At 47.8% G+C, this 23,554-nt stretch overlaps 3 protein-coding genes across 3 annotated transcripts in view; 2 read left to right on the top strand and 1 right to left on the bottom strand.

The window, feature by feature from the left end:
- Positions 1-312: 312 nt before the first annotated feature.
- On the top strand, positions 313-1,367 carry LOC122368288 (keratin-associated protein 16-1-like). The gene is made up of 2 exons (XM_043342087.1): positions 313-382; positions 649-1,367. Exons 1-2 carry the CDS (start codon positions 313-315, stop codon positions 1,365-1,367), a joined length of 789 nt encoding a protein of 262 aa, XP_043198022.1.
- A 3,882-nt stretch (positions 1,368-5,249) lies between these two features.
- On the bottom strand, positions 5,250-11,585 carry LOC122368286. The gene has a single exon (XM_043342085.1). It carries the CDS (start codon positions 11,428-11,430, stop codon positions 5,854-5,856), a length of 5,577 nt encoding a protein of 1,858 aa, XP_043198020.1. The 5' UTR covers positions 11,431-11,585; the 3' UTR covers positions 5,250-5,853.
- Positions 11,586-13,543: 1,958 nt separating this feature from the next.
- LOC122368287 (mediator of RNA polymerase II transcription subunit 20-like) overlaps positions 13,544-23,554 on the top strand; it is a 29,852-nt gene continuing 19,841 nt past the window's right edge. Inside the window, exons 1-2 of the mRNA XM_043342086.1 lie at positions 13,544-13,709; positions 17,292-17,434. Of these exons, the coding sequence (XP_043198021.1) occupies positions 13,696-13,709; positions 17,292-17,434 (157 nt within the window). The 5' untranslated portion in view covers positions 13,544-13,695. The remainder of the gene's footprint in view (positions 13,710-17,291; positions 17,435-23,554) is intronic.

Here is a 23,554-nt window from a genome sequence, read left to right as displayed (position 1 = left end):
ATTTTACTCGGCAAAACACGAGGGAGCGAAATCCGAGACTTTTTTGTAAATAAGAAAACCTTTCGGAGAATCATGTTTCCCACGCGCGCGGATGTCAAACGCCACTTTTCTTGCTATGACAGTGCTATTTCTGATAACTCTTCACAAATGTCAAACCGCTGCGATATGAAGCTCACGCTGGACTAATCCCTTGTCACGGGTGCCGATTAGTGGAGATGCCGCAGCGGTCGTCCTTGTGCGCCTGTCGCATATAGCTCGGCCCGGTCTCCAAACTCCGTTCAGTTCTCGCCCGACGCCGGACACCCGCTCACGATGGGGTCGGGCTATCTCCTGCTGAGCGCTGCAGCGCTCCTGAGCTGTGCTGCCCCCCTGTCTGCCGGCGGTGAGTTCTGTCGACTCCCGTCTCCTAAGCCCTGATGTTTTTTTTTTTGCGGAGTGTTGGCGGCTTACTTTTGTTAGTTGCAGTTGAATATTTTGGTATAGAGCTTCACCGTTTGATTGCTATCTATCACTGTTATGAACATGATTTCCTTGTAGTTCAACCAGTCCGCAAACCAGGTATGCTTTCTTTGTAGTCACCAATCTCATTATACATTTATGATTATCTGCCATGACCGCTGTAACATTCCGCATCGCCCCTTCCGTCAGGCTCTGCCAATCGCTGCAGCCCTCCCTGTCGGTACGGCCAGACGTGCCGGCCCCGAAGAGTCACTCACGGCTACGGTTCGTACTACGGCTCACACCAGACACAGTACGAGTGTGTGAACACGCCGCAACCTCACCCGAAGCCGCCGCCGGCCGCGCGGCCGCCGAGCTGCGCGCACGTCCGCTGCTCGCTGGGCGAGGTGTGTGTCCTGCAGACAGTCATCTGCATCCGACCGCCGTGTCACCCTCAGCCGGTCTGCACGCGTAACACGTGCGCCGCGGTCCGGTGTGCCCCGGGCACTGTCTGCCGCGTGACGGAGAACCTGCGGCCCAGCTGCACCGACAGACCCAGCTGCTTCTTCAAGGCGGAATGTGTGCTGGCCGGCAAACCGAAGCCGGGCTTCTGTCCGGCGCCGACCTACTTGGCCTGGGCGCTCACCAAACTGGGCCCCTCGTGCAGGCTGGACAGCTCGTGTGAGGGCGATCTGCTCTGCTGTCCGGTGGCAGGACAGCCGGGCAGCCGGTGCGTGGCGCCCGCCTACCCGGACCCGTGCGCCGACATCCACTGTCCTCCCCAGGCCCCGGTGTGCGCCGTGCAGAACGGCCGACCCGGCTGCCGCGACCTCGTCTGCAAACCGGACACGTTCTTCTGTCTATCCGGCAAGCAGTTCTACTGTTCTGATGATGCGCGGCAAGTCGATGCCGGCAACCTCCCGTGTTAGTTGAACCACGGGAACCGACCCAACTTGTGAGAAAGCCATCGATGGCAGCTCAATTATCTTGGGAGTTTAAAAACTCATAAGATATCGTTTTCGCATGCCTTCTCAAAAGTGAACTAAAACTCATTAAGTCACAGTGGCGGATCCAGGGGGGGCAAAATGGGCATTTGCCCCCCCCCCCAAACGGCATGATTTTAACATTACGCCTATGGACGATGCATGAAAAGAATCGATAAATTTTTATGGTTTGCCCCCCCCCCAAACCTCTGAGCTGGATCCGCCTCTGTTAAGTCCTCAATGTCATCGTCATTTGCTGTGTATGCATATTATCGCATCTGCAATAAACATTATGTTTGATGTAGGCATGTATTTGTTTAAATGTTTCACCAGGTGTATTACCTTGCTTTTACCTGCATGATTTTATCGTAGTTACGGTAAATGATTTTCCGTTCGTGTTTAACCCATTTACGCCCTTCGTTGCGTTTTCGCAACACAAGCAAGCGTCGACGTGATCAAATCTTGAGAAGTGTATAATAACGTCTCACCGATGAGACAAGTTTCAGCGCGTTTAGCATGGATCTGCGCATGATGCTACGCAGTTACAAGTCTGTGCGGCCGGTAACTTACCGTCCAGAGCTCCCAGAGGGAAGTCAAAGGTCCCGTCAGTGATGACGTCACGAAAACCAAAATAAGTAGATTAAGTGATTAATTATATCGTAATGAATAATGTGTGAACATATTCTGCAGAGTCCCTACAATAGCTAGAATATACATTTTATTAACAAATTATGCTGCAAATAGGGTTTGTGACTATTTTCAAATATGACTACAGTCGTGTTGCGGTAACGCAACGTTGGGCACATCGGAAAGACAGGGGTGTTGCGAAAACGCAACGAGGGGCAAATTGGCAGGGCAGCGGAAGTAAAGGAACATCAAATAGACTTCACTTGAGATACGGTGTGGGTTCTTTCCTTCTCTCCCCAATCTTCCTCCCTCTCTTCCACGCTCCCCCAACTCTCTCTCTCTCCTTCCCTCTCTCTCTCTCTCTCTCTCTCTCTCTCTCTCTCTCTCTCTCTCTCTCTCTCTCTCTCTCTCTCTCTCTCTCTCTCTCTCTCTCTCTCTCTCTCTCTCTCTCTCTCTCTCTCTCTCGTTTTGTAGTCGTGAGGGATGTGTAGGTATGTAAAGTGCAAGGTGCATTTGCACGTGAATGTTGCGACACGTTTCACATTAACTCACTTAAACAGCTATCAAACACTCATTTCTTTTTCTCACAGATTATCGGGCTATTCGAGCAATGGGTTTTCGAGCATCTGAAAATCGCATGGTAGGAAAAGGACCTGCATCAAACGCTCGGCGATGCTAACGGAGCTGAGAGATAGCGAGGTACTTTGAAAATTGGATCTACTTTGTACTAAATAATGGGTACGTATAGTCTGGTATCAGACGACAGATAGGCATTGTCATTCTCTGGATGCAATCCGCTGGCCCTTACGTTAGAAAAGATAACTCCCAGAAGCGGCAAATGTGGGATATGCCCCCTCAGGGGGGGGGGGGGGCAACAGACCCCTTCGGCAGGAGTGATGAGGGCGTCTGGAAAATAATAGTTTATTTTTAGAATTCATGGTTTGCACGGATTGATAAGGTGGTTGATGTGAAGCATTGCTTGTTTGTTTACTGAGGGTAGGCCTTTTGTCTAATCAGACCATTTTAGAGCTAGAAGCATTATTGGAATTAGGGAAAACATAGGTCTGAGCGGGCATGGTGAATCGTCGAGGCTGAGCCCATCCATCCAGGCCACCCATGAACCAGCCCCCCCTTCCCAAGCACTTTCTGTATCCGGCTACAGACCTGTGCTCCTATGGGAGCTGCTCGAATGCGATATACCTATGTAGTTGCCCGTCCAGCTCGAAACAAAGGTTGAGGCATGGAGAAGGATTCTACTATCCTAAAGATGGAAAGGACGGATTGACGAAACACTTGGAAAGTGTGAACTGCGTCGAATCACCAGTCTGCCCTGGCATTGTCTCGAGAAAGAGGTTACAAGTGTGAAGGTCGCTGAGAGTGGGACAATGAAAATTTTGGATTAGGTGTAAAAGTGATAAAATGGGTCCTGGGAGACACTTTAAGCCGAGTTGCTATGACGCTCTACGCCTTACGCAGGTAATTTGTGAAAGCCGGATAGGTTCATTTTTTGATAAGAGTGTGCACGACTACCCTGCATTTGAATTTGTCTTTACTCCTAGGAGGGTGGTTAACAATGGTATTGCGGATAGGCGCTTAGGCGAGGCACTGGTTGACTCCCAATCCTCGGTTAAATTGTTTTCAGTTTGGGGTTCTCATATGAGAGGGTAGGGTAGAGTGGGGCAAAGCGCCCACCCTAACTTTCCAGCCCCAGTATCTCTTTATCTTACAAATTTGAAAGACAACTAGGTAGCTGATCTGGTAGCTCATTACCTTGGCTTTCTTCGAATAACACATCAGAAACAAGTGGCATGCATGGTTTTTGAGATATGCCATCCGAATTGAGAGGACTACAAATCGGGCGTTTTGCCCCACCCATGGGGCATAACGCCCATATGAGTGGGGCATAACGCCCAGTCCTGAACGTTTCATTACACGCTCGGTACTCTGACAAAAGAATGCAGTATTTATCATTTCTCATTTCGTTTGACTTTAAATCGATAGATTACACCACCAAACACATCTTGAACACTGTTGTTACCACCCCACTCCTCATTCAGTCAACGGGCTGTCACCGCCTTAACCCACGAGCCGCTGGGGGGGGGGCATAAAGTTGCCCCCCCTTTACGTTTTGTGGAATATCTCCGAAACCTGATGAGCTACGAACGTGAAACTTGGCATAGCTTCAAATGAATACCTAGGCAATGTTTGAAGAAAGTTTGGTGGTTGTAGCATCTAAGATGACGTCAAAGTGACGTCATAAAGTTTTGTCGTTTTCCGATATGGACCGTTTCTGATGACGCTGAGCATGAAACTCAACTGTAAATGAACTAGACAGCACCTGCTGTCATCCTAAAACATCTAAGAACACTTCCATCTAGTTCTTAACCAATAATCGGCCCTTTATATTCGGTCCCATATACCTGATGTATCGTGAGGAAACTGAGAGTCGCAAATCTACAATTTGACTTATGACGTCACTGTGACGTCATTTCAAATGGGATCGACACCAAATTTGGACACAACCTCGGCTAGGTATTCAGGAAGATGTGTGCAAAGTTTCGCTTCTCTATCTCTTCGCGTTGCGACGATATCGCCGCGGAAGTAAAGGGGGGGCAACTATATGCCCCCCCCCAGCGGCCGGCGGGTGGCGCGGAGGCCCAGCGGCCGCCGGAGCGGAGATTAGTTCGTGCGAATAAATTGTTCCAGGCGATACTAACCAGCATATTGCATATTTCATAAGAATCCTGAGCATTAGAAACGTATCCCGACACTCACTTTCAGCCAAAAATGTTCGCAAATACCCGTACTGTATAACTCCCATTTGGGGTAAAACGCCCATGATGGGCGTTTTGCCCCACACCAAAGTGGGCGTATTACCCCAACAGCACATTCAAAACGAAGTCCACCAAAATTAAGCGTTTGACGATTGTGTTGCAAACCAGTAAATGCTCAAAACGTAGCTTAAATCCGCAGGTTCTGCGTAGCTAAATTTCATTGCCTACTTTAATCTCTGTCAGACAAAGTTTTAGTAGTATGAAAACATGTGTCACCGTTAGCCGTTAAAAAATATGAAACTTAATGCCGCAAATGCACTTTCGAAATCAATGTTTATTTTGGTACAGGCTTGATCCACTTCGCTCCTTGATCGAAGTGAAAAACACCGTTCCAAAAGTCGCACATTGCGGCTAACGAGAGAAAATAAACTAAGAAATAAGTTGAAACATCAAGATAAACCCTTCTTGAATGTCACTTTGACACTTGTTAATCAGTGAATGCATCGTCCTTGGCTTTGCATATTTACTTTCACTGTTTCAGAATGAGCTATAATAATGACCCCGTTTCAATCAGTTTCTCATCCAAAAAGCCCCCTTTTCCTTAATTTTCTAAGCACAAAAATATGACAACAATTTCGTTGCTAGGCAACAAACGCACAGTACCCCCCGGTCGCGACATCCTCCCCCACCAGTGTTCACAAGGGGGAACACGAAACATGTCACTCGCGATACAGGCCACACGTTCCTGACACCCCTCGGTGTCTTTCACTCTGCACTTAACGACCACACCGTGTCAGCTCTGAGCACTAACGGCCCATGCCGATTCTGTCACGGCTCGCGTTGACCTTACGCAGGTCACAAATGTGGGTGCTAGCCACGCGGATCATTATCAATGTCTTCGAACACAGAACGTACCCCCTCCATCAAGATCAACATTACTTTCACGGTTCGTCTCACATGAGCATCACATATTGGGCCAGTTGGCCGTGCACCCCGTCGCACGGATTCTCCGATGATTCCGATTTAGAGGCTTAGTTGAGACTCTCCAAGAGACACAACTTCGTTGTCGGGCGAACATACGTCCCACTCTTTGTCTTCACTTCCGCTGATCTGACTCCTCCGTCAGAGCCTGGGTAGACTCTTGTGATGCGTCCCAATTCCCAGTATCCTCTAGGACTCTGACTGTTGACGACCAAAACTACGTCGTCTATCTGCAGATTCTTCTTCTCTGTCTTCCATTTCTGTCTGTTTATCAGCGTAGGAAGGTACTCCTTGAGCCACCTTTTCCACAGATGTTCAGCGAGGATCTGTACTTGTTGCCATCTCCTCCGTCCAACAACATCAGCATCAGCATCATTGAATACCCCTGGCGGTAGTCCTTCTCTTCCATCAGATGAGCCCAACAAGAAGTGGTTGGGCGTAAGAGGTTCGGGGTCTTGAGGATCACTGCTAATGTAGGTCAGAGGACGGCCGTTGATCATGAATTCGACCTCCGCTAGGGTCGTCTGAAGAACGTCCTCCGAGACGCATTTGTTTCCTAGAACCACTTTGAGGGAGCGCTTCACCGAGGCGATCAGACGCTCCCATGCACCGCCCATATGCGGGGCGGCTGGCGGGATGAACACCCACTGGATGTTTCTCTGACTCAAAGCATCGGATATCTGTGCCTGATTCCAATGTTCGATGGCTTCTCGCAGTTCTCTTTCGCCTCCGACTAGATTAGTGCCATTGTCCGAGTAGATAGTTCGAGGTCTACCTCTTCGTGCGATAAAGCGGCGCAGTGCCATGATGAAGCTACTGGTGTCCATCAAAGCAGCTAGCTCCAAATGGATGGCCCGAGTGGCGAGACATGTGATCAGCAGCACATATCTCTTTTCTGTCTTTCGAAACTTCTTCACCGTCAGAGGTCCGAAAAAGTCGAGTCCGACTGTGCTGAACGGACGTCTCATGTCTAGACGGGCCTCTGGCAAGTCTGCCATCCTGGGTGGCTGAGGCGAGGCGCGGCGGTTACGGCAGAATGCACACTTCCACAGGTGCTTCTTCACAGCTGACCGCATCCGTTGCACCCAGTACTTCGATCTCAGCTCACAAAGTGTTCTTTCCAATCCCCAATGCATGACTCGCTGATGTGCATCGACAATGACCAGTCTGGTGATCTCACTCTTGGCGTCAAGAATGACGGGGTGTTTCGTGTACTCGTCTAACGAAGTCTTGCTCAGGCGCCCACCAACTCTCATGAGGCCGTGTTGATCTCGGAATGGAGACAGGTGGTCGAGACTAGCTTGTTTCATGCAGGTTTCTTGATCGTCCTTTATTATGCTGATTTCAGCCGCATCAATTTCTGCGCTGCGTAGTGGACCATCAATGACTTCTGTGCCAGCAACCTTGCTCTTCACGTTGCTGATGAATCGCCTTATCCATGCGACAATGCGTCTGTAACGAGTCCATGAAGAGAACCGCGCCGGGTCTATGAGCTGGGACAGTAGAGAAGTGATCTCTTCTTTTGGTGAACTAGCATGACTTGTCGCACAGATGGCTGCTGACCTCTTGACTTCTACACAGTCTGGACTGATGTCTCCTACGTCTTCTTGTGGTGGCCAGTGCTCTTCTTTGCTTTCTAGAAACGCTGGGCCTAGCCACCACTCTTGCTGGTTTTTCAACTCTGACAGAGACTTTCCTCTTGAGCAGAGATCTGCCGGATTTTCTGAGCCTGGCACGAAGCGCCACTGATCTGGGCTTGTCGTGTCGTGAATCTCAGATACACGATTCGCCACAAATGTGTGGTATCGCCGACTTTCGTTCTTCAAAAACTGCAGCACCACTTGACTGTCTGTCCAGAAGACGATTCGCTTGAAGTTGTAGTTCATTTCCCTTTTGATAAGACTGGCTACTCTTGTTGACATGACGGCACCTTGCAGCTCAAGTCGGACTATCGACAGCTGTCGCAGAGGTGCGAGCCTAGTGCGAGCCATCACAAAGCGACTGTGATAGTAGCCGCTGGACAATACTCTGATGTATGCTACGGTACCGAACGCTAATTCGGAGGCGTCGCTGAACATGTGCAGCTCGTACTGAGCGTCAACTTCTTGTTCCGGCGCGCCATACCACCGTGGAACACATGCGTCCTCAACATGCTGAAGCTCTTCTTGCCAGCGTCTCCAGATATGTAGGGTTTCTCCTGTGATTCCTTCATCCCAGCCTAGCTTTCTTTCCCAGAGACTCTGGATCAGTTTCTTCGCCACTAGTGTGTAGGGCGCCACGATCCCTAAAGGATCAAACATAGACGCGACTTGCTTCAGGATTCCTCTCTTCGTCGGCGGCACCGCGACTACGCTACACTTGACGGCCAGGTAGTCGTCCTGCGGGGTCCATTTGCATCCTAAAACGCTGCAGTACGACTTGCCCGACGAGTCTATCTTCAAGACAGCTCTTTCATCAACCGGGACTTCAGCCAGCACCCTCTCCTCATTGCTCATCCACTTCGTGAGGCAAAACCCTCCTTTGGCGAGGATGCTGGAGACTTCTCTTTTCATATTGAGTGCAGCTTCACTGGAACATTCTGACTTGACGAAGTCATCCATGTAAAAGCTGGTCTGAACCGCTTTCTTGGCTGCTGTGGACTCTTCTGTGCCAGTGCAGCCGTCTTCTGCCGCTCTCTGTAGTACAAAATTTGCGATCGCTGGGCTGCACTTCGCGCCAAATATTGCTACTTGCATTTGGTACATATCAGGCTGTCGTGTGGTGTCAAGGTTTCGCCACCAGAAACTTAATGCTGGCTGGTCTTCCTGGCGAATCCTGATCTGGTGGAACATCTTCTTGATGTCTGCTACCATGGCAGTCTGTTCCTCTCTGAAGCGGAGCAAAATTCCAACCAGATTCTGCAGCATGTCCGGTCCCTTCATCAGCTCACTGTTCAGGGACACTCCCAGGTGTGTCGCTGCAGCATCAAAGACTACCCTCAGCTTGGGTTTATTGGGGTTTACTACCGCGTGATGTGGTAGAAGCCAGCGCTTTTTCAAACGCTGATCGGCTTCTTCTTGAGACAGCTTGCGTGCGTGCCCCGCTTCAACATAAGCTTGGAGCTCGGCTTCATACGCCTTAGCCTTTTCCGGGTTACGTAACAAGCCTTTCTCAAGGCTCTGAAGTCTTCTCATGGCTGATGCTCTGTTGTCAGGCATTCTCTGATCTTTGCCTTTCCAAAGAAGTCCTGCTTCGTATCGGTCTCCGCATTTCTTCACTGATGTATCTAGGAGACGCAATGCCCGCAGGTCTTCTGCTGAAGCTTCCCCTTTGAGCTCAACTTTCGTGCCAAATGAATCAGTCTTCCACCACTCTTCGACACACTCTCCGAGATGCCTGTCTTCTGTGTCCGCACGGTGGATGAACATCACCTCTCTGGTTTGAGGTGGGACGAAACCAGCGATCGTGCCGGTCAACGTCCAGCCAAATGCCGTGCGCACCGCCACCGGTTCTCCTGCTCGTCCAACTTTGGCTTCGCGTTGAAGAACGGCTTCAAGGACATTAGCGCCTAGAAGCACCTCCACTGTTCCCTGTGAGCAGTCAGGTATGTTTATGCCTTGTAGATGCTTCCAGTCATCTTTCAATCGTTTAGGAATGTGCTGTGCTCGGACGTTTACTCGCGGCACAGAGAACGCTTCAGGAACAAGGATCTTGCGGTCAACATCTTGACCTTCGCACAAAGGACTCAGAGTCAGCTGGACCCTTTCAGACCTCTTGGTACTTCCTCGTCCTTCAACATTTTCGATGCATAGCGACTGCGCTTCGCCTGAAATCTTCACATCTCTGATGATTGCTTCCGAGCATAAGCTGGTCTGAGATCCTGGATCTAGCAGGGCCAGCGTGTCTCTAAATCTTCCATCTTGGCCGTGCACTCGAACGGGAACTATCTGGAGAAGCGTCATTCCCTCTGCTGGTCGGTTTCCCGTTACTGCGGCTATGACTCTCTGGTCACCACCGTGAGGCCTTACACGGTGACTGCCGTGCAGCATCTTGTGGTGTTTCATCCTGCACCCGTCTATTCCACACTTCTTAGAAAAGACACAATTTCTGCTCATGTGGCCTTTCTTTAAGCAGATGAAGCACATTCCTGAGCTGAACACTAGCTCAGCTCGGCCATTGGCGTCTCGCGCTCTGAATGCTTCGCAGTCCTTCAAATGATGCTTCCCGCTGCAACACACACAAGTGTCAGAATCGAGTGAGGCTGTAGTGTTTGTAGCCAGTGTCGCCAGTGTCTTTTCTTTTGTCTTTTGATGTTGTGCTCCAGTTGCTGGTCTGGACTGCCAGGCGCGTTTTTTGACTTGATCAGTGTCTTGAATTGTCACGGCAGTGAGCTTCTGAGAGATCCTCACTTGTTTTGTGAGCCACTGGTCGAAGTTGATCAATGTAGCTCGGGCCGGCTCCATTTCAACGACGTGTGCGCTCCAAACGCGCTTCATTTCTTGCGGCAACTTCTCCACTATTCTACGCAGGTTTTCTGTGCTTTGAAGGTCTCCTTCGTACTTCAGGTTCTGAAGAACTGTTACGGCAGAGTGAACAGCTGAGTGAAACCGTTCCAATCCTTGCAGATCTAGATCTGCTGGCGACGGGCATGCAAAGATAGCCTTCATTTTCGCCTGCACAATGTCCTCTTGTCTGCCAAAGCGGTTTTCTAGCGCGTGCAGCGCTTCTTCATAGAGAGTCCCTTCGTAGAGCATCCCACTGATCAGCTGCTGCGCCGGACCCGTTACTGCGTTTTGTAGATGCGCCATTTTTTCAGTGGAGTTTAAGGTTGCTTGATCGTGCACCAATGTTCGGAAGAGCGCGAACCATCTTGGCCACTCTCCCGGACTACCACTGAAGTTTGGCAGCGTGATTCTTGGGAGACTTCTTGCGAACAGAGATTCAGATTGCGTTGGCACAGGACGGGCGCTGGACGGCAGAATAGGCACATGCACTTCAGGGCTGTCATCTTCAGACTCCTTTTCAGCTGGGGAATCGCCTTCGGTTTGAGCTCCTTGCTCTTCAACTGCGGATGCCTCACCATCAAAATCCTTTCTGCGGTCCCAGCTGAGCTCACTCTCAGCAGCTGCGGTAAGGCGCGCTTCTAGCCTGGCTAACTCTTCGGCATCTTTAGCGGCTTGAAGCTCATTTTTTCTTCGCAACTCTTGTTCTTCCCTTTCTCTCAGGTGTCGCCGCTCCAGAAGCTTACGTTCCTTTTCTTTCACTTGAAAAGCAATGTCAGCGCTTCGAGCAGCTAACGAGCTGCTGGACTGGTGAGACTGAATTGAGCCCGACACTATAGATGGTGTTTCACCTTGTCTGGATTTCAAATATTCTCGTATGCATTGATATGCTTCGTCGTGTTGCTGCTCTGCAACCTTCATGTAATCGACCGCTTCTTGAACAAGTGCTTCATCTTCTGCTATTGCTTCTTTGAGCTCTTCGTTCACTTCTTCTAAAGACTCAAGTGCAGCGTCCAGCTCCTTAAGCATGTCGACCAGCTGCGTCCTAGAGCCTCTATTTTCAATCATTACTAGGGCTCGTCTTCTTACTCTGGTGAGATTTGACAGCATCCTCCCACGCTTCCTTTTGAAATCAGATGCTGACATGATTGGTGCAAATAAATCAGTGTATCTTAATCAAAGTTGATAACTTGAATTCAGACGCTACATTGGTTTGCATCATGCTACTTTATATCTGAGCAGCTTCTCTTAAACTTATGCTGTGCAGTTCATCTTAGAGTTTTGCAAACATTTTTGGAACTGTCACCGTTAGCCGTTAAAAAATATGAAACTTAATGCCGCAAATGCACTTTCGAAATCAATGTTTTTTTTTTTTTTTTTCGAAATCAATGTTTATTTTGGTACAGGCTTGATCCACTTCGCTCCTTGATCGAAGTGAAAAACACCGTTCCAAAAGTCGCACATTGCGGCTAACGAGAGAAAATAAACTAAGAAATAAGTTGAAACATCAAGATAAACCCTTCTTGAATGTCACTTTGACACTTGTTAATCAGTGAATGCATCGTCCTTGGCTTTGCATATTTACTTTCACTGTTTCAGAATGAGCTATAATAATGACCCCGTTTCAATCAGTTTCTCATCCAAAAAGCCCCCTTTTCCTTAATTTTCTAAGCACAAAAATATGACAACAATTTCGTTGCTAGGCAACAAACGCACAGTACCCCCCGGTCGCGACAACATGTAATATCTAAAAATTGTCTGAAATAAACTAATCTTTATCTTACGTCCAGAACAACCCACTTGTAGAACCGAAAAAGGGGGCAAAAGTAGATTCCTGCTCGTTCTTGAAAATGGCTATCGAGAATTCTTCGAAAAGTCGAGCACTTCATAAAAAAGAGGGGTGGGCGTTTGACCCGCCCTGGGCGCTTTGCCCCACTCTACCCTAATGGGCTAATGGCTCTGTCTAACTTCCAAAAAGAAAGCACCGCCCAGGGTACGTGCCGACCACTAGGTACTTTAAATGGACAATTGTTGTTGATAATGACCGTTTGTTGCCATCTCCCCGTTCGCGAACCCTTAAGTTATGCTCCCTCATTGAGGCTCTTAGGCGGGTAATAAAGCATGAGGGATGTGGGTTCCGCATTCTCAAGCAATATTTTTCAACGGTTGGTGAAATATATGTTAAAACAAACTAGCATATACGGCGGTTTAGTGTACTTTATGTCCGTCTGATGTGCCCGTCGTTGCGTTTTCGCAACGCTGATGGCGCCCGGTGTGCCCTTCGTTGCGATTTCGCAACGCACGTTTTTTACGTTTTTCTCGAAAAACTTTTGCTGCCGGCAAAAATTATTTTCGATTCCATGCAAGGCCCTGGTAGAAGCGTAACATATCTTGATTTCATCGATTTTCATGATGGTCAATATTCCTGGGCATAAATGGGTTAATTTGACATCTTTCCAATCCCAGCTATTCCTATACCTATATAATGGTTAGTGGGTAGTGGTACAGAGCAGACGGTTAGCGGTCACTCAAAAGGTCATGTTAGGTCAAAAGAGGTCACCAGCAGCTTTCTTTAACAAACTTTCGATGAATACGTAGCCGAGCGAAGGGGCCGTGCATTCGTGACATCAGCAGCACGCATCGATTGTGCAGCATACATAGCCTTTTCCTTCAGGTCGTGATCTCAGGTCGAATTTTCAGCGTGATTTTTTTAGGTCAAAACCTTTAGGTACGGTGGTGCCTAATCTGTCGACGTCTTTCTTGACGACAGAAGATAAACGAACAAATTTTAGGACATGAACTCTAACTTGTTTACGAAGTAAGGGAATGGGATATAGGCCAGAAGCGTTTAGGAACCTTTCTAGTGAACTCCTCGCTCGCAGCTCGTGCGTCGACTATTCGTCGACAGTCGTCAGTCAGAAACGAAAGAGCTTGGAAAAGGCCATCAAATGCTTTGTCACGATGTTGAATATAACTTTAGTCCACGAGTAATGCGCTTGCCGTTTGTGAAAAAAATGTCGAAATCGAAAAGATTAACGTTTGAATGGGAGCTTTGAAACAGCGGAGGTTTTATTTGAATATATGGTAGCAATCTCTCTAAATATGGTGTCTGACTAGCTGTACAGATGTGGCGCACCTGCTATGAAATAATCTGTTCAGCAGCCAAGATTTTTGTGCTCACTTACAGATCGTAAGGCAGCAACTGGAATGAAGATTGGCATAAGCGGTCAACAACGTTTACAGCTGAACACTCTAATGCCGGTCATATATTTTCGACTGATGCAGGATGAAAAGCAAGATTGAGATGAAAAGTCGCAAATTTGAATTGAAAGCGTTTCTGAAATCGTTCTGGAGCGTTTCTGAATTAATGCTATCTTATTCGAAACTATAGTTTTTGAGTGTATAATCATAATGGGATTTTCCACGTAAGTATTTTTACGTTTATACATTACTTAGCATCGTATAGCATCGAGTGGTGTTAATGTTCCTTTCTTTTTCAATTTTCTCTATCACTATGGGGAGGGAATTCTTAATATTTTGTATCCATGTGAGCTAAATGGTTTTATTGTCTGTGCTCTAATTTAATTATATCATAATGATGTTTTTCTAGAGTTTGCTAGTATTTAAGGGAAGTGCTATTGTGAAAGTCAAACATGTTTTCTGTTGTTGCTCATGCGATTATTGGTACAAGATGGATATCAGTAGGCGGAACTATGGTCATGAGTACCCAAATATAGGAACGTTCCCATTTTTGGGAACGGAGTTCCCAAATATGGGAACGGGCGTTCCCATTTATGAGAACGGAAGGCAATTTTTCGGCCGTTCGCCCACTAAAACTCAAAAGTGCATCACGTCTCAAAAAAGTGCACGCTGATTTAAGTATCTACTAAATCTCCATAAAGTTATCTTTAATCTGACCGTGGAACAAGGAAATTGACCGTGGAATGATATTTTTAATGATTTTTTAAAAATGACAGAATGGTGGAAATATGGGTTATACGACATTTAACATGCAAGTTTAAGGAAAATGAAGCATTTTTTACATTTTGAGGTCAAGTATAATAATTTTCGCCTGGTTATGAAGTTTCATTCTAGCGACACCAGATGATGACATATGCAAGCGAACACGCGGACAGTCCCGAGGTAATATTGTTGACATTTGGTGTCGGGGCGATCGACCGCGTGGAACGTCAGTGATTTTACCGAACTACTGTTGTAAACTCAGTTTCAGTGGTTTAAAATCATTCAGCTGTATTTTATCAGCCCTGAAAGACATATTTTATTTGGATGCTAGCTGTTTAGCGTTGTTTTATAAGCAGTGTCATGAGCGTGGTTTTTGTCTTCGGCGTTTCTAAGCATGATCGGTTGGGGGAATTTCTCTGATATAGGTCGCTCTGTGTGGCTTATTTATAATTTTTATGCTGATTTCGATCATACGTCGTGCCCATCCTACCAGGCCTTTTGCCACTTACACTCATTAAGAAAGGAAAAAACTAGATTTTCATTGGGACTAGGTGTTTTGAGGGTGTAACATATTCAGCGTTCCCATTTTTGGATACTTCTTGTGCTCGTCAACTCTCGGTGATTAGCAGACAGGTGCTTGACATGTCTCCACCCTCGGCGCGGACGGTGGATATAGGTATGGAAGACCTTGTTGAACATCGCTGAGCGTTGTGGATTACGTAATCCTGCAGAGGGGGGCGTGCCCGCTGCGAGATCGACGGGAATAAAAGCGCAGAAGACCGGGCGAAACATGCAACGGTCTTGCCGGAAAGGTCATCTGATGATTGTTGCGTTAACAATAATTTGCGGCGTTGGACGTGATGCTTGTTAATGAAAAGAGCCCCTGAAAGGCGTCGGTGAAATCGTTCCCAATTTTGGGTACGCCGTTCCCATAATAAGGAACGCTTGCAGCGCCAGTGTACGACAGCGTTCCCAAATTTGGGCTCGCGGCCCGGGTGATGGACTGCTTTAGAAATAGGGGAACGATTTGAAACTACGATGGGCCTTACAATATCAAACTCTTTCCCAACAATATTGAGACAACTATCAGGCGGTTCACGATCGTTTTATATTTTTTGGACGTCATTTAACAGTTCTTTTTCTTGTTTTAAATAATGCCTACATGGCGTTCCCATATTTGGGTTTATCGTTCCCAAACATGGGAACGAAAATGCGTTCCCGAAAATGGGTACGCTTGACCATAGTTCCGCCTACTGATATAATAGCATGGAACGGAACACCACATAGGCTTCTCAACTTTTGCTTTGTCTCATTTAAATACTGTCACGTTGCTGTGGCCTCAAGGTTTATCTCGTATTCTCATCATTCACCACCTTGGTATTTGGTAACATATTATTTCCAAAAGCTTAACCCGCGCACCGACTGGGGTCTGCGCCAACTTCGCACCGACAGGGGGGGCGGATGACCGCCCCCCCCCCTGAGATCTCGAGAACGAAGCAAGATAGCGACAAGCGGTAAACGGCATCGGATACGCACGGCCAAGATCTACAATTTTTACTAAGGTCATTTTCAGGTCAGGTCAAAGATGACGTCAAAGGGGTCGAAAAAGTCAAAATGGCGGCACTAGATACAGAGATAGTTTTTCTCGAATAACTTTCGAATTAGTCAATATAGGAACAAACTAAGGGCATCATCGTGATCCTCTCGTCAATCCGCATCGAATGATATATATGTTGACCTCGAAAGGTCAAGGTCAAAGGTTGACCTCAGGTCACGTGACCTCGAGGTCATCATGTATATCATTCGATGCGTCTTGACGAGCTGAACACAATGAGACCATCCACGCGTCTGTATCTTGTTCCTGTACGGAGTTATTGGCCAAAAACCTTTGGTGACCTTTGATGACGTCACATGACCTCACAGCTGCCCAACAGCAAAACAGACCTCAAGGTAGTGAAGGTTGATCGTATATGAAGTCATGTATGGTATATGGGGCCATTCCGACCCGTTTTAGTGGTAAAAACAGGGAGTTGATTTTTCCCCCATTGACTTATAATGGGGAGGTCGCGAAATCGACCTGACCTTAGGTCACCGATATCAAAATTCCGAGATATACAAATTGTAGCTACTAATGACCTAATAATATCCTGCGACTTTCAAAGGCCTCCGACATCTACTGTAGCTCTGGCACGGTGACAAAGTTGCAAAAAAGTGACTTGAGGTTGGGTCATTCAAAGTGACCTGGTGACCTGACCTTAAAAGGTAGGAGGTTCAAACTTGCACACCATGTGTAAAATTGATGAGGTTATAGTCATACCAAATTTCGCGGCGCTACGCGCCGCGGTTTTCCCGCTATTCGCGAAAAACCTCAGGGGGGGGGGGGGGCGGATATCCGCCCCCCTCCGTCGGTGCGAGGGTTAAATTCAGCTCTCATGCTCTCAGTTAAGGAGATCATTAGCCAACACAATATACCATTCCCAAAATATTTACATTGAATATGTCTATGGTACTGACTGCTTGTAAAATACCTTTGTGTGGTAGCTTATGAAATTGCTGTCTCTCGCCCATAATTATGATTCAGAACTGTATCTTGTGCCAAAAGAGACTGCAAAGTGCAAACTTAGCTTAGAGTTCTACCAGCAGTCCTGGCAGTCCTGGCAGACAGTCAATTCTGGTATGTTTGCTCGCTGTTTAAAATTCAAAGCAATGGATTTTTTTTTGCTATCACAGGAACGTGGTATAGATGCAAGAAATCAAGAAAAGAGTGACTGTTTTATCATATCCCAGATTCAAGGATGTACAAATGACGACAGGAGCTGATAAAAACATTCATAAATAGAATTTTCATTCACCTCATTTTGGCACTGCCAGAACCAACCTTTCACATACCACTTGTCAAAATGTGCAGTATTAACCAATAACCATCCATCTCAGTAGGCCCACTTTATCCACAGGCATAAAAGAAGCATGTAAGGCTCTATGCCATGGTATTTGGTAATGCCTCAGCTTATGGATCGCTAACGCATCCATCCGTTCATCCACAGGCTGCAGACGTTTCCCCTGATCGAGGGTCTCACGGGGCCCCAGACGCTGGATGTGCTCCACAAGAGGATCACGGCGCTGGGCGCGCGCGTCTCGGGCCAGTTTGTGGTCGACTGCGAGACCTACTTCTCCGCGCCGTCGCTGTGTAAGTACAGCCTGCATGTGTACTGTGTAGAAGTGCGTACGGTAGCTGTGGCCTGCTAGAGGATATTCTCTCTGGAATGCTTCGCTTTGGAGTGGTTAGGACATAGGGGTTTCGGTAACGGAAGTCTACGGCTTTCGTAATTTCTAGCGACAACTGGTGGCGGGCAGCAGAGACAGAGTGGTAGATGGCAGCACCTGATGGTCTTCGTCCCACTGAATGTTCCATGCATAAAATCTAGTTTTTGCTGCGGCCAAAAGTACATATGTATCTCAAAAGTACGTGTGGCAGGCGTGTATCAGCAAAAGAGCATAGGAAAAAATACATATCGCTTATGCGCGTAAGGTATGAACTGCGCATGGACAAAAGACGTATACAACCTGTACTTTTGTCCATGCGCAGTTCATACCTTAGGCTGGGTTAGGGTGGGTTCGATTGGGTTATGTTTGGTCGGACTAGGTTAGGTTAGTTAGGCTTGTTCGGAGCTAGGTCAAGCTAGGCTAGGTCACGTCTGGTGATACTTTTTTAGCGATACGTATTGGTATACACGAAACAAAACAACACGGAACTATCATTTTTGTTCTGTGTTATTATACTTGTCTCAACTGAAATACAAGCGATGCATATTTTTGTCCTTCCATACTTAATCGCCTACGTATTTTTGCGCACGAATATTTGCGTACGTACTTTTGTCCTACGTTCTTATGTAACGCATACTTCATCCGCGAATCATACAACTTTTCCACCGTGTAGAATGATGGCAGCACCTGCTGGTTTTCGTCTGACAAGATGTTCCATGCCTAAAATGTTACCACCATAGACCAGTCGTTATGGGTACTGTTTTTGGAGGAGTGTGGTTGGTATTAGGAGGTGAATATGCACAGTGCAAACTAGATGATTGAGGTCTTGCTGTTTAACCCTCGCCCGTATTGGTGTTTTTCCAGCCGCGAACATATAAGGGGGGGGGGGTCCGTTGGACCCCCCCCCCTTGCCGTTTCGCCCCTGATCGAGCTAGAACTTCGCGAAAAACGAGCGTGTTGCCCGTGACGAGAGGAAGCCGATGATACCCAATTTTAAGGTCCTAGGTCATTGGTTGACCTTGCAGGTCAGGTCAATGACCCCAAAGGCGGGAAATTCGGGACCTGCTAGAACGTCGTAAGGTGTGGCTGCTATGGGGTTTTTCGGGGTGCTGATCACGAATATCATGTTAGTTTTGATCACAGATGATGTCTTCATGTATTTAGGCCAGGTTGGGTCAGGTCCAGTAAGGGTATTCGTAGTAGGTGGCAACCGCCTCTGACAGCTTCGTAACATGTTACGAAGGCACCAAAACCACTTCGTAAATGTTCATATGGTTGCTAAATTCGAATTCAGCTCCAAAAACTGGCCTAGAAACATGTAAAACTCGAAAAAGTGAACCGAGGTCATCAAAGGTCAGTGACCTGACCTGACCTTCAGGTGACCTTGATACCCACCCTACTGCATGGGGGCAACATCATATCACATGCTTGAACGCTTGAACCACGAAAAGACTGCAAACGCGCGGCTAATGCGAGCCGGCATACGCCGAATCGCGATTCCAGCCAAACATGGTCTCAAAAAGTAGGTCACAGGTCAAAGGTCATTTGGGTCAGGGTCATGAAATTTTCAGGGTAGATGTGAAATTGATGAACGCGAGGGTACTGAAAGTTTCGTCGCGATCGGCCGCTTTTTACGCGAGTTATTCGCGAAAAACCATGGGGGGGTCCGTTCGACCCCCCCCCCTCTAACTATACGGGCGAGGGTTAATATGTTTTGGCTTGTTCCAGTGACCAGTAGCGGTGGAACACCCTCAATTAAGGGGGGAGGGGGCACTGCCGACTTTTGGTCCCATTCTTTCCGTGCAACGCCCATAGGGCTAATGTTAAAATGTCAAAATCAAAGGGGGGCACGGTGCCCTCCCCGTTCCGCCGCCTATGGCTTGTTCCTCTGGTCACCAGATAGTTCCAGATATTGTCTTTTATTCGTCCATTAACCCGGCGGCCGCTGGGCCTCCGCGCCACCCGCCGGCCGCTGGGGGGGGGGGGGGGCATATAGTTGCCCCCCTTTACTTCTGCGACGATATCGTCGCAACGCGAAGAGATAGAGAAGCGAAACTTTGCACACATCTTTCTGAATACCTAGCCGAGGTTGTGTCCAAATTTGGTGTCGATCCCATTTGAAGTGACGTCACAGTGACGTCAGAAGTGAAATTATAGATTTGCGACTCTCATATTCCTCACGATACATCAGATATATGGGACCGAATATAAACGGTCAATTATTGGTCAGAAACTAGATGGAAGTGTAGTTAGATGTTTTAGGATGACAGCAGGTGCTGTCTAGTTCATTTACAGTTGAGTTTCATGCTCAGCGTCATCAGAAACGGTCCATATCAGAAAACGGCAAAACTTTATGACGTCACTGTGACGTCATCTTAGGTGCTACAACCACCAAACTTTCCTCAAACATTGCCTAGGTATTCATTTGAAGCTATGCCAAGTTTCACGTTCGTAGCTCATCAGGTAACTCATCATCAGGTAATCGCCACGCACTTTGTATGTGGATCGCTCTTAAATGTAAATACAAATACAAATACAAATACAGGTTTCGGAGATATTTCACAAAACGTAAAGGGGGGGCAACTTTATGCCCCCCCCCAGCGGCTCGTGGGTTAACATCCATCTAGCTATTATCTCTCTCCTATCTGTCTTGCCCATCGGCCTTGGCCAAAGCCTCTCATTTTCCTCCAAATCTCACGCCCTCGGGGTGCGACATCACTCTCTGTTAGCCCATCTCCACCCATTTCTCACCCCCCCCCCCGCTCCCCGTCCGTCCCCCCCCCTGCACAATCTCATTGAGAGGCGGCTGGGATGAACGCGCCTCGGGGCCATAGATTACCGCACGCAGCAGGGACGATTGATTCTGTCGCAGCGCCAACTGGGTTACGCAGCAAGGACGAGGACCTTTGAGAGATACCGGGACCTTTGAGAGACTTGAGAAAGCTCCTTTCCATTGTTGGCCGTTTTACTGTTTACTGGCTGGTGAAGGGAAATTTGGATAGTCGCTTGGAGAAATCGAAAGTGCTTAATTTATTCTTGTGACTGATTTTATAATCACAGTAAAAATGCGACTTGCGAGAGCATATCCATCCACTGGCTCACTACAAGATGTCGCGATGGCAATTCTATTTACATATACCGCCCGGACGTCACGTCTCATTGCTGTAACGTCACGTCCAGCCGGTGTGACGTCACCGTGAGCTGCGGTAGTCCCAACAGCACGGTGTCCACTGTCCAGTGTCCACCCACTCTCTGTCGTCCTCAAACGCCCGGTGTTTGGGGACGGCCTGCGTGATACCGCTTCATCGGGCCGGCTTTAGGCGATCGGCCGTTTTTGTCACCCTGTTTTGACGGCACGTGCTCGGACAAAGCCGCCCAATGGCCTTGCGCGCAGTTTTCCGCCGGATTGGCGGCTTACAAAGAAACCCTGTGTTCTCGGGAGGTTTTTCCTAGGTGCCGTAACGCTGATGGTGTTTGGCGATGAAAGGAACTCGCGGCTCTTCACAATTGAGATGCTTACTCGCGAACAATTCGTGCCGGTCTTTTAGCTGTCTGGTGTGATCTGGCGGCGGTTTTATATGGAGTTTTTGGCCAGTTTTTGCTTTGCTAGTAAAAAGATGAATTCTTTGGCGCATACAAAAGCACCGACTTGAGCCATAAAAGCGGTACTATTTAAGAGACGCAAGCATTTTTACCTTGTCCGCATTTCTGCGTCCGTTTATTTTTTTCTTATCAACAGGGCGTTGCTCGCCGCATATTTACCGTGATGTAGTGCTCCGGTCCAGCTGGGATAGAATGACAGGGTATGAACTCGGGCTCTGATACAAGCGGATTGTCAACATGTTCCATGAAGCGATGGCGCAACTGCTGCCTCGGGCTAGGATACGTAAATGTGCACATTTTCAGCATGTCTGCATGCTGACGACATGGACCGAATATGTATTCGCGGCGGGAAACCAGTTTTCGGGATTGGAGGGCTTTGGCTGCTACTGTTCGCCCACCGGCGTCGAGCTCTTACTTATAGCCACAAGCCCTTTAGCTAGCTGTGTCTGCTCATGATATGTTTGGAGACTATCGGTGTTTTTAAGCGACAGATAATGGACATTCGTGGAGCACGTGTTGAAGTACATACCGTGTCAATGGCCTTTTTGGATTAGGGTAACACAAAACAGGAGGGAACGGCGACGCTGTTTGTTAAAGCTCTCTTGTTTCTGTAAATTTTAGAGTGATTCAGTCATACTATCCTAATTTGATAGGAAAGATAAGCTGAAGAGTGGCAAAAACATCTTACGAATCATAGCCACCATAGTTCTTATTTCCTAATTCCTAAGCTGCTAAAACGTTTACATGTCAGTGCCCTAACAATTTGTCTTGCAGTCCCAATGTGTCCAAGAACACAGCCAACTGGCCACGACTTCCGGGTGATGGAATCATGACTCTATGCAAATCAGACATATTTTACTGACTGGCCATGGATTTTCATTACTATTTTATGAGCTGTACGTATAAGTATAAGCTGACTTTATTAATGTTTTTGTTTCAAAGCACTAATCTTCTTTAGAAGTAACTCAGCCATGCGTATCCATTTTGTTATTCATTGAATTTGAAGCATCCGGCGATCGATCGATCACTGTAGCCCGGGGCTGCACGTTGGTCTGTGAGCAGCGTTTTGGCGGCGCGTCCCCTCCCAATGTGGTGGCTCACCCATCTGGTACGTCCAGCCGTCGTCCTCAAATGTAAACGTGGCAGATATCAGCCAACAGCTTCGATAGCAATCGCAGAGCTGTTAACCGGTGGCCAGAAGTGACAATGCTCCTTTGTTCTGATTCTGGAGTCACTGATCACTGTCACTTCGTCACTGATCATGGTCGTCGAACGCTACGGCCATGACCCTTAGCATTGTGTGTGGGATGGTTTATATTGCGACTGGAGCGTTGATTGTGGTCTGTGTTACAGCGGATGTAGTGTTTGGTAGGCATACGTACACACTACAACAGCATTAGGAAGAATTTATTAGTACAAAACAACGGAGGATGATATCCTACTTGAATTCGGTGCTTACTTTTTACAGTCAGAATGGTAGGTACCCATCATTGCTTGAAATGGTAATTTCCCTACCTATACTTGATTTCAGCGATGAGATGCTGAAATAATTCCGTTTGATTAGCATGTTTGGGTGTATGTACCGTCAGTCGGAATTCGTGTTTGCACTTGAAGACTGTTGTCAACTCTTGTGGCAATCCAGGTGGCTCACAATTATTATGTGAACGGTGGTTGAAAAGCTCAGCGTATGTTTTTATCGATCATGATCACGAGGCCCACGTTTTCCTTGAATGGGATGTAAGGAACGGTGTGTCGTGTTGCTGTCAATGCCATTATTGCAATTAGCCATTCTGAACGTCTGCCCTTCTCCGAATCGGCTGGTCATGAATGCCAGATCTCGCTTTAAATAAACTGCCCGAAACCGGTCTGCCTGATGCAATCTACCAATTTAATCCTTTTCTCTGTTGCTGGTGCATCTCAGCGGTTTTCTAATCAGCACTGGGCCTTGCCAACCGGAAGCGGTATTTGACGTCAAACGCTCATAATTGGTATTATTGCCGGGCACAGATATTTGTTTAAACGCAGCTCGGGCCGACCTGCTCGCAAAACAGGGCGTCTGGAGCCGCTCACGGGTGCAGGGTCGGCCGGGGATGACGGCGCCGAGACAACCGGCCGGACCTCGCCGCCTTGATCCCAGCGCCGTAAACGAACCCGCGGCGCCAACCTCGCGGCGAAACACGCCGCTCTCGACTCTAGCACATTGTGGAGCCAAGGTCGCAGTGCAGAGCGGTCACTATTTTGGCCTTTTGAGACCGCAGCGAGCCGATTTTTTCGGCCGATGGTGCGTGATGCTGAATAGACATCCGTTGGTATCGCACCGAATCTCTACCGCGTGCGGCTTTGAACTGTGGCAAACAAACGGTTTAGGTATTTGCTAACACTGACTGACTGTGAAGCTGACTCTAAGCTGTTGCTAAAACTGACTGACAGTGAAGCTGAC

This window comes from Amphibalanus amphitrite, unplaced genomic scaffold (assembly GCF_019059575.1).
Source record: "Amphibalanus amphitrite isolate SeventyFive unplaced genomic scaffold, NRLGWU_Aamphi_draft 000936F_arrow, whole genome shotgun sequence".
Classification (NCBI taxonomy): domain Eukaryota; kingdom Metazoa; phylum Arthropoda; class Thecostraca; order Balanomorpha; family Balanidae; genus Amphibalanus; species Amphibalanus amphitrite.
The sequence above is the reverse complement of the archived record's forward strand: the minus strand, read 5'-3'. Positions and strand labels throughout refer to the sequence as shown.